Source organism: Nuphar pumila, chromosome 14 (assembly GCF_984573655.1).
Source record: "Nuphar pumila chromosome 14, dmNupPumi1.hap1.1, whole genome shotgun sequence".
NCBI lineage: Eukaryota > Viridiplantae > Streptophyta > Magnoliopsida > Nymphaeales > Nymphaeaceae > Nuphar > Nuphar pumila.
In genome coordinates this window covers 6,778,902-6,790,222 of record NC_143262.1, presented here as the reverse complement: position 1 = coordinate 6,790,222, position 11,321 = coordinate 6,778,902, and the positions used below count along the sequence as shown (strand labels likewise).

At 39.8% G+C, this 11,321-nt stretch overlaps 1 protein-coding gene across 1 annotated transcript in view; it reads left to right on the top strand.

The window, feature by feature from the left end:
* Positions 1–216: 216 nt before the first annotated feature.
* Positions 217–11,321, top strand: part of LOC149816203 (phosphatidylinositol 4-kinase alpha 1-like) — a 61,156-nt gene continuing 50,051 nt past the window's right edge. Inside the window, exons 1-3 of the mRNA XM_089987783.1 lie at positions 217–1,254; positions 1,364–1,717; positions 1,808–1,969. Coding sequence (XP_089843909.1) covers positions 310–1,254; positions 1,364–1,717; positions 1,808–1,969 — 1,461 coding nt within the window. The 5' untranslated portion in view covers positions 217–309. The remainder of the gene's footprint in view (positions 1,255–1,363; positions 1,718–1,807; positions 1,970–11,321) is intronic.

The following is an 11,321-nucleotide window of genomic DNA, read 5'->3' as shown; positions in this document are numbered from 1 at the left end:
TCCATTAACATTCCTAGCCGGGATGGATACCGAGCGACTGAAGACCCGTTTTCTTGGAGCTGGAGCTCTCTCTCGTACCAACCCGGTCAGAGCTGGCGAAGCGCGGGGAAACACATCCACGAGGGTTACGCTCAGTGCACTCACGCCCCGCGTACCCGACGTGACGTTTAAAAGTTAAAACGCAAGCCCCTCTCTCCGGGGCCCACGATCCTCAACCCTTCTCAACTAAAACCACGCTCTTCTTTCTCTTATCATAAGAGGGAAAGCCGGGACGGGGAAGGAATTGGCGCCATCGCCGAGCGATCCGCCATGGACGCCCTGACGGAGCTCTGCGACCTCGTATCGCAGAACCCCGACGCCTTCGCCGACAAGATCGCCTGGATCTGCAATCGCTGCCCCCCTCCCCCCTCCTCCTCCGTCACTACCTCCGGCGGCGGCCCTCTGTCCCGCGCCACCCGCTCCCAGCTCAACGCCGTCCTCGCCCTCGCCGCCTTCCTCTCCAAGTGCCCCTCCCACTCCGACCCCCGCCCTCGATCCGCCGTCCTCGATTTCCTCCGAGTCATCCCAGCCTCCTTCCACGAATCCTTTTGGCCGCCCGGCTTCGGCCTCGACGCCGTCTCCGCGTTCTTCTCCGACCTCCTCGGCCGCGTCGCCAAGGCGACCGACGTCTCCCCCACCCTCTCCGCGGAGGTCGCTGGCTTCTTCGGTGGGATCGTCGTCAACTCCGTCAGGTTCGCGGCAGAGACCCCGATCGCCAGGGCTTTCTTGATCGCAGTGTCACGGAGCTGCCCGCCGGTGACGGAGTCCGACGGTGACGAGCTTGTTGGGTGCCTCCTCGAAGGGTTCTCGGTTCAGGAATCTCCGAGGGAGGTCGGATCGGTGTCGTCCCCGTCGGATTACGGCTCGTCCGTGGATAATTCGGGGTCGGCGGCGAGCACCCCGTCGAAGGGGAAGGATAAGGAGGAGGGTTCCGAGGAAGGGGCGAAGGGGTTGAGGTTGAACGGGAGCAGCATTGCCGGGCGGAGCAGCCTGGATCAGCTGGCGGTGCCGTTCGGATTCAACGACGGCGCGTCGGTGCTGAAACAGCAGATGATCTTGTTCGAGGAGGAGACTATCGAGGGCTTGGAGAGGCAGGATATCACGTTTCGGCTCTTCGCACACGTCCTTGATCGGGCGCCTGTGAGGCTAGGACATCTGGAACAAATGAGAACGGTGGCCGCAAAGCATCTCAAATCCTTACCGGTGTTCCTCAAGGTACGGCGAAAATCTCCTCCCCGATTTCTTCATTCTCTTCATCTTCTTGCGGTTGCGTTCGATTTGCTTGAATTGCAATGCTGGAATCGGCGAGATTCGTGTTCTGCAGATTCGGAAGCGGGATTGGACAGAACAAGGCTTGGCTTTGAAGGCGAGAATCAATGGGAAGCTCTCCGTTTGCCAAGCAGCGGCTTCTGTGCAGGTCAAGAGCCTCCTTTCCCTCAACTCCGAAGGGAAGACTTCCAAAATGCTGCTGCGTGGAACTCTTGCATTGCTCCTGGATGCTGCGGATGCATGTATCCTTTCTTCCTGGCGGAAGCTGAAAAGTTGCGAAAAGCTCTTCAGTTCTTTGCTCAATGGGGTCGCCCAGGTGGCGGTTGCTCGCGGTGGGCAGGTGTTGCGAGTGTTACTGCTTCGCCTGAAATCACTGGTGCTGACCGTTTGTACCCCACCGCCTTCTTCGGTGAGCTACGGTGTACATTCGCTTCATCCCGCATTTGTTACCGGTGAAGGCTTATGTTGATTACTTGCATTGGCCTTCTTTCCGAAACAGGGTGATGCTAAGGAGAGCGCTCATGATGCGATGTTTGATAGCGTGACTGCAACATGCTGCGAGATCATTGAGTTTGGTTGGAACAAGGACAAGGCCCCCGTGGATTCGTTCATTCTGGCATTAGCTGCAAGTATACGTGAAAGGAATGACTATGAGGAGCAGGTAGCTCTTGTCCTCTTGATCGTTTTTATCACCACTTTTCATCTCCACACAGTTGATATTTGGTTGTGGATTGAAGCTAGACTTAGTTTAAATCTAAAGCTTAGAAAGGAAAAGGCAATAGGTAAATGTCTTACTGAAGTGCATAACTATATAAAAACCAGAGTTAGTTAATGGTGCTCTCTACTATTGATATCGAATTTTACATGCTGAAGGGTTGGTCTTAGACCTAGCTGAAGTGTGGAAAGATATAGATCTAGGACAACTCGTGACAGAACTGCAAGTTTTGTGTCACCTCCACTCCTTTTTCGAGATTTTGGTTGTTGAAATATCCTGTTTGCGATTCATCCTTCAAACCGTATTGGAATCATCCTTCAGCATTGCTCTTTCATTGCCATTGCCTGTGTCCCCTCTTTGCGTTACCCTTTTCCTTTTTGTTTCTTCTACCACAACAAATGAAAAATTCATTTGGCAATAAAACTTGAGCTGCATGAAGCCCTAAACTAGAGGAGGAAGAAGGCTTGCATCGTGGAGGCCTAAAAGCAGAACTTTTAAATGAGGCTAAGTGATTAGGATCTTGAGCTAGTAAAACCCTAATCAGGGCGTCAATTAGGCCATATATGAGAGCAGCATGTAAGATCCAGTTTACTTTGCCTCTCCACGTTATTATCCAAACAAGGTTGTAAGTATTGTATTGTTACCCATATCGGTCGGGCCCAAAATAAGACACTTTTCATATAAAAAAAAGTTATAATTTTAAATATTTTTTTCAATTTTTTCAAAAAACAAAAAAAAAGAAAAAATTAAAAAAATCATAACACATGAAATAATGACGAATTGCACAAAATACAACCATAAACATTTATGTCTCTATGAGCTGCATAAGACATCATCAAACATCAACTATCTCTCAAGAACAATGCATAATATTAAATATCTTGCATTTAAGAGCATGCCTCAAGACTTGTACTTTCATATTACATAAACAAAAATATTATGAAAATAGTTGCACTTGATTTTCAATCGGTTTTTACTTATTACTTGAATGCTCCGTTGTCATGCCGGATCATCTGATGCCATCTTTGTTGGATGAGTGTGAAGCCTGATTTCTATTTTGATATAAATCCCTAATTTTCATGGATTCAACTTTGCAGTAAGTTGGCAAGGGGACAACACCCACTGGTCGTAAGGTGGGGGTTCGTTGGTGTGAGTCTTTGAGACGAATTTTTTTTGGAAGGTAGTTTTGTAATGTTACTCATAATAAATAATTTTTTTACCTTAACCCACTTTCTTGATTGGAAAAATAGTGAAAATATACTATTACATGAGCAAACCGCAAAATCCCTCTCCCTTGCGCACGTATCAGCCCCCAAATCTCTCTCACAACTTTTAGGGTGCGTGAATACTCCTCTAATAACCTCTACACAAATGAGAAAGTCGGTCCTCAAGAGGTCTTTAAAACCTAAAAAATAAAAAAAGTTTTGGCCATTTTTAAAGTGCGTCGAAGTTGTATCATACAATACACCATATATCGTATGATACACTATGATATGACACGGTACTGTTAAGTTGTACATATATATATATATATTACCATACATCTATATATTTGTTTCATATTATACATATATACATATATATTCATATATATATATATGTATATATATTTTATTTATAATGATGTAATAGGTAATACCCTCTAGGGGTATTTTTGTCATTTCACAACATGTAATAGGTTGTGCCCATTAGGGGTACTTTAGTTCTTTTACTTTATTTTGTTCTTTTTGTTCTTTTCTGTTTTTTTAGGGACTATTTATTTAAAGACCAAATAGAGTTGTTGGGTTCTTTTTGGACTAGTCAACATAGAGTTGACTAGTCAACATAGAGTTGACTAGTCAACATAGAGTTGTTGGACCAGTCCAACAACTCTATTGAGAGTATCTTTTGTGTATAAATAGGGGTGAAACCCCCTCTTGTTCTCTAATGCTCTTCTAAAGCATTTTAACTCACTTTGTGAGTATATTATGAAGAAAATGTTATTTATTTTATTCTTACTTTTTGTGCTTTAATACATGGTATTGCCCTTAGTGGCTGTTTGTATTGCCTATGGTGGCACCTTGTATTATCCCATGGTGGACTTGTGCATGTGCACTTTGTGTTTGTGTTATCGTAAGCCCTTTGTGGTTCTTGCTTTTGTTTTTCTGCATATTTTGTGACATAATATCAGAGCGAGGGATTCTTGATCTTGGTATCTTGTTTGAGTTCGTGCTTCGAAAGAAAATTTTGGATTAATATATATGGCTTGGACTCGAGGCTTTCGTATTTTTGTACATATCTCTTGTTTAATTAAAAAAAGGTATTTATAATATGTATTTCATTTTTTTTCTTTTCAAAATTTATTTAAAATATTATGGTTATTTTTTTGTTATGTAAAATGTGTTTTTTGAATTAATTGGAATTAGAGTTTTGTGAAATGTTTTAAAATTAAATATTATTTTAATGGCTCTTTTGTTTGTTTTTGACATTAATCCATAAGTAGTATACTCTTGAGCTCCTTATGGTAAGGTCTCCATGTTATTATTATTTTTAATATAAAAAATATATAATTTTATGATCTCATGCTCGTATATATTTATTTTGAGTTTATGCACGTGTCATGTTCTTTGAATTCTATTTGGTGCTTTCATTGAGATATATGCTCATTAGGAATTTTTAAATTATTGTATGTTTTATATCTTAAGTCATCATGATTTTAAGTTCATTAGTCATGCCACAGATGATTTGTATGTTCTATCAGTATATCATCTTCATATTTAAGTGTTGTGAACATATGTCTATGTATGTTTTATGTGTCATTAATGATTATGTGCCATTTCAAAATTGTTTTTGGTATTGTTTTATTGTCTCAAATTAAATTTAAATTAGAGTTTTATCTTAAAAATCTCTTTTTTTAAGTGAGCTATTATTTTATTGGTTCTTGCGTAAGCATGTCAAATAAAATGTATTCTGGATATGTTAGTATGTTATGTGAAATCATGGTCTTCATATGCATATCTTATGTGTTCCTTCATATTTTTTTGTGGCTTTAAAGTTATTAGATTATTAATATAAATGAATTTTGATCTATTTGTGAGTATCCATGATTAGTTGTACTTGTATACTCTTGGTTTTTCATATGGTTCTTTAAAAATCTCTATATATGTTTTTGGCCATCTTTAATGTTGTATGCCATTGTCGTCTCATAGTAGACTTGCTTATATTGACCATGCATATAATTGCATCATTTGATCTCTTGTTGTGTATATGATTGTACTATACTCATTCTAAAGTTTTCATCTACCTTTATTGGATTTGATTTTAAACTTTGTTTTTTCAAATTAGTTTTTATATATAGACTCACTTATTTGGAAACTGATTTTCGTGAGTATGTATTGCCGCTTTATGGCATTTGTTTTATCCATTACAAATTTTTATATGATGCCTTATTTATTTTTGTCCTTGTTGATGTTGAAGCAGAGCTGTTTGTTGGGGTGAGTTGTGTGTATCTCAATTTTTTGTTAGTTTAGATTGTCGGCTTATAGTTTGTCTCTAATCGACAATTATTTGATCTCTGGTTTTGTGGGTATTATGAGAAAGCAACGAACGAGGAGAGAGAGAGGCTCTTAGGGCTGCAGAGAAAACCCAATACAGGTCTGCGTGTTTTGCTTCTCATTAAGTAGACTTCTGTACATTGATTAGGGTACAAAAATACCCATTACATGTTATACAAATATTACAACATGCCATTAATAAGCATGTGTTAATAAACAAGATAAGTTGGGTCTGGATCCTGAGATCCAGATCCAATCGTGAATGGTGTCTTCTTTTCACCCTCCCTGAAGGTGTACATGGTTTTGAACCATGAACAACTTGCCTTTTAACATCCAAAATCTGTCCTTGATAAGTCCTTTTATAAACAAGTCAACAACTTGATCAACAGTCCGAACATATTCTGGTTCAATTTCCTTTTCTTCGACCTTCTGTCTTACAAAATGTTGATCAATTTCAATATGTTTGGCAGGACTGTGGTAGATGGGATTGAATGACATGTTGATAGCACTTTGATTGTCACACAAGAGAACACTTTTGAAAATCGATTCTCCTACTTCTGTCAACAGATGTCTGATCCATGTTACTTCAGCTGTAGCTGCTGCCATTGTTCTATACTCTGCTTCTGTGCTCAACCTCGCTATGGCTTTTTGCTTCTTACTGCTCAAGGAGACAAGATTTAGGCCAATAAAAATACAGTATCCTGAAACTGATCTACGCTCATCTGGATCTCTTGCCCAATCTGCATCTGTGTAAGTAAGAAGCTCATGCATGTGATGGCCATGCATATTCTTTCTGTATTGAAGACCATCTCCAATAGTTCCCTTCAAATATCGAAGAATGCGTTTAACAACTTCCATATGCCCAATATGTGGTTCATGCATAAACTGAGATACCTGATTGACAGAATAGACAATGTCAGGTCGAGTGAAGGTAAGATACTGAAGCATTCATACTATCCTGCGATATCTTGTAGGGTCCTCATACAGATCTCCATCTTGGGAACTGAGTTTCTGATGAAGTACACTGAGTGTGCTTATAGGCTTGCAATCACTCATACCGGCCTTGCTAAGAACATCAACGGTATACTTATGTTGAGTGAGTGTCATGCCTTCAGCAGTCCTGTCAACTTCTACTCCAAGAAAGTATCGCAGTTTACCAAGATCCTTCATCTTGAATCTATGATTCATAAGTTCTTTAACCTGTTCAATATGTTCATTAGAGTTACCTGTAATGATAATGTCATCATAATATATCAATAATAGAGTAACTACATCTTTGCATTTGAATATGAAAAGTGAATGGTCGAGAAGAGACCGAATAAAGCCATATTTTTCTACTTCAAGCGAAAAACTGTCAAACCAAGATCGAGATGCCTGCTTCAGACCATATATAGCTCTCTTTAACTTGCACACGTATTCTTTAGAGTTTCCTTCTGCATACCCAATGGGTTGCTCCATGTATACTTCCTCCTTTAGAGTTCCATGTAGAAACACATTTTTTACATCCAGTTGACTGAGAGTCCATTGGTGTTTAACAACCAATGATAGTATGATGCGGATAGTGCCCATTTTCATGATCGGACTGAAAGTCTCATCACAATCTTGTCCTTGCTCCTGTGTGAAACCTTTAGCAACCAACCTAGCCTTGTATCGTTCGATAGTCCCATCCGACTTATACTTTATCTTATACACCCACTTCGATCCAACCACATTTCGATTGTGGGGTCTGGGAACAATATCCCAAGTCCCACATTCATGAAGGGCCTCCATTTCTTCGTTCATAGCTTCAATCCATCTCTTAGAATTTATTGCTTGATAAAATGTTGTGGGTTGATCCTCCTTGCCCAAAGAGGCTAAGAAGAGTTGGAAATCCATTGTAAAATTCTCATAACTAACCCACCTATCAATAGGATGTCGAGATCGGGTAGACCTTCTGTGAATAGGTGATTGAATGGAAACAGGATGATTCTGCTCCTGATTAGAGCTAAGGGGTATCTCCTTCTCACGTCGAGAGTAAACAATGCCTTTATATCTTTCTGGAGCTGATAGTGACTCAGAAATCACACTTTCCTGAGGTCTTTGCTCAGCAGTAGATACGTTTCCCTCATCTCTTTGATGACATTCAGAGGAACAAACATCATCAATACTAGAAAAGAGGTCTGAGTTTAACCAAGGATGGTAAACTTCAATTTCAGGAGGAGTGATAGCATTATGACCAAAATTTGATTCGTCAAACACAACATTTTTGGATATTTTGATGCGCTTGCTTGCGGGATCATAACATCTGTAGCCTTTGTAATCATCAACGTATCCAACGAATCTGCACTTTAAGGCCTTATCCTGAAACTTATGCCGCATTGAACTGTCAACATGAACATAACATACACACCCGAATATACGCAAATCATGATAATTTGGATGCACACCATGCAAAGAGAAATAGGGTGATTTGTTTTCCAAGATGTTCATGGGCAATCGATTTATGACATAGACTGCTGTATGAAAGACTTCTGTCCAGAAGGTAACTGGAAGATTACTATCATGCATCATGCTCATTGCACTCTCGTCAATATGGCGATGCTTTCGTTCAGCAATCCCATTCTGTTGAGGTGTATGAGGGCAAGGCACCTGCCTACTTATCCCATTTGTCTGGAGGAAACTAATAAAGTCATTTGAAGAGAATTCACCCCTTCCATCACATTGAAAACAAATGATATTCTCAGAGAATTGATTCTGAACAAAGGAATGAAAGTTCCGAAATAACTTAAAGGTTTCAGATATATTTTTCATAAAGAAAATTCATGTGTATCTAGAATAGCTATCAACAAAGATGAAATAATATTTAGTGCCAGACATGGAAGAAACTGGAGCTGGGCCCCAAACATCTGAACATATAATCTCGAATGGTCTTGAAGCTCTTTTATTAATGGAATGAAAAGGAAGAACATGACTCTTACACTGAAGACAACTAGAACATTTTTTATTGTCGACACTTAAACTTAGACTTGACTTGGGAATAAGACTACTTGAAACAAGCTTATCAATAAAAGGACTACTACAATGACCTAGACGACCATGCCAAAGATTCGGCTCAATACATTCAGAAAGATTAAAAACACTGTCAGGAGAAACTGAGGATGATGGCGTGAGCTTCAAGGTGGAATCAACAGACTGAATACCGGATGAAGGATTCTCTTGGAACACATACATATTCCCTTGTCGTTTTCCTTCAGCGAACGTTTCCCTCGTGTGAAGGTCCTTAACACAAACAGAGAAAGGAGTAAACTCGACTGAAGCATTAATGTCATCTACAAGCTTAGAGACAAAAACAATATTTTTCTTGATGTTAGGAGCATGGATGATATTTGAAAGAGCAAGAGAAGAGTTGGACATAGGAATTACAGAGTTTCCAATGTGCGAAATATGGTGGTGAGACCCATCTCCAGTGACTATACTATTTCTACCAACATAAGGAACAAGATTTAGGAGCTTACCAGCATCACCGGTGACATGAGTGGCTGCACCAGAATCAACATACCAAGTGCCTTGATCATTCTGTTTGATATTTAATTCAGCCAAAGTAGACAATAACAGTTCTTTGACTTCTCCACTATTTTTCAATGTATCTGTTCCCTTTCTTGTCTCCAATTGCTTTCCTCTATTTTGCGAGTTAAACCAGCAATTTGCCTTTATGTGTCCCCTTTTGTTGCAGAGAAAGCAGGTAGGTATGGTCCTTTGCCTTTGCAGATTAGGAGGCATATTGGGAGTAGGTAATATTCCACGAGTTCCTTGTCCATTCCTCTCTTGACTTTCTCTTTCTCTAGATTCATACCTACCACGTCCACGACCATAGGCGACTCCTGTGACAAGAACGTCGTGGGGTTCAACAGGGTTGTGATTACCTTCAGAGAATCCTTTCAAAGTCATCTCATACTGTAAGAGCTTAGCACAAAGATCTTCAAATGTAGGTAAGTCTGGCAAACACAGCAAGGAAGTAACCATCATATGATAATCGGGTCCCAGCCCACTCAAAGTTTGTTGCACCATATCTTTGTCGTTAACCGCGCATCCCACTATAGCCAACTGATCTGTGATGGTTTTCATTTTGTTTAAGTACTCCATGACAATCATGGAGTCCTTTCTCAGCATTTGAAATTCTTTCTTTAAAAATAAAACTCTTGCCTGAGAAACTTGAGAGTACGTCTGAACGAGACGATGCCATAACTGCATAGCTGTGCAGTCATCGGGGATTGCCACAAGCACCTCTTGTGACAGGGTGGAAGTGATGTAGGCAACCAAAGCCTGATCTTGCTTCATCCAGGATATATATTCTGGATTTCTGACAAAAGTAATGGAAGTGTCACCCTCCCCAGTCTTGCCATCTTGTGATATGAACTCTGGAGGAACGGAAACAGACCCAGCTAGATGCCCAGAAAGATCCTGACTTCTTATGAATGTGATGATTTGTCTTTTCCAGGTAAGAAAATTGAAGTTGTTCAGTTTTTCTGACACAAGTTGGCTAAGAAAGTTGGAAGAAAGTACATATTGAGAAGAAAAAGAATCCATAGGTAATTGAAGGTGGAATAGTCAGAAACAAAGGTCAGAATAAATACGAAATTTCAGAAAGCTTAGACTCGGCAGCCTTTTTTTTTTTACCGCAAACCCGAGTCAGAAAACAAATTTATGCAGTAAACTGATCTGGATGAAGATCAGTTAATAAGAAGCAGAATAGAAACACGTTATTTGGATATAACGTATTTTTTTTTTTGAAAGATGCAAAGGGCTGAATCAGATTTTGGATGAAACAATATTCTAAAATGTAAATAAAAAAGGAAATCTGAATCTGTCCAACGATATTCTAGATGAGGGACAAAAAAAAAATTAATGAAGTCACACAAGAATTTGCTCTTGCGTGACCATATGGAATCACGTCAAACAGCGTGAAAGGGAAAAGTAAATGCAAAAGACTCTGATGAAGATTAAAGGAAAGAGGATACCTTAGAGAAAGAGGATTGATGAGATGCAGACTTTAGAGATAGGAGAAAGAAGCGACAAAATACCTTAGAGAAAGGAAGGCAACGAGGAAGGATTACCAAGGGGAATCTGCTTGTCTGGTAAGAGCTGCTACTGCATATTACCTTGTGATGGGAAGTTGAAGAGAGAACCTGGAACCATAGCTCTGATACCATGTGAGAAAGCAACGAACGAGGAGAGAGAGAGAGGCTTTTAGGGCTGCAGAGAAAACCCAATACAGGTCTGCGTGTTTTGCTTCTCATTAAGTAGACTTCTGTACATTGATTAGGGTACGAAAATACCCATTACATGTTATACAAATATTACAACATGCCATTAATGAGCATGTGTTAATAAACAAGATAAGTTGGGTCTGGATCCTGAGATCTAGATCCAATCGTGAATGGTGTCTTCTTTTCAGGTATGTTGTATCACTCATTTGTTTATTTGACCATTGTTATTATGGATGCTTATAATTATGTTTATTTGTGGTGACTATCTATTTTGAAACCATGGTGTTTCGAAAGATTGTTAAAATTGATAATCTTATTTTTCTTGATGACATTAGTTTGTTTTTATTACAAGCTCTCTTACCTCGTGTGTTGCTCTTATTGTACTTCTCATCTAAGTGTAATTATATGTAGACAAGAGATGTTTGTTCACACCTTCGTGTGTGTTTTTAGCTCATTGTTGATATTGCGATTATACTCTTGATATAGTCGTTGATACACTTGATTTTTGAGTGTCATTAT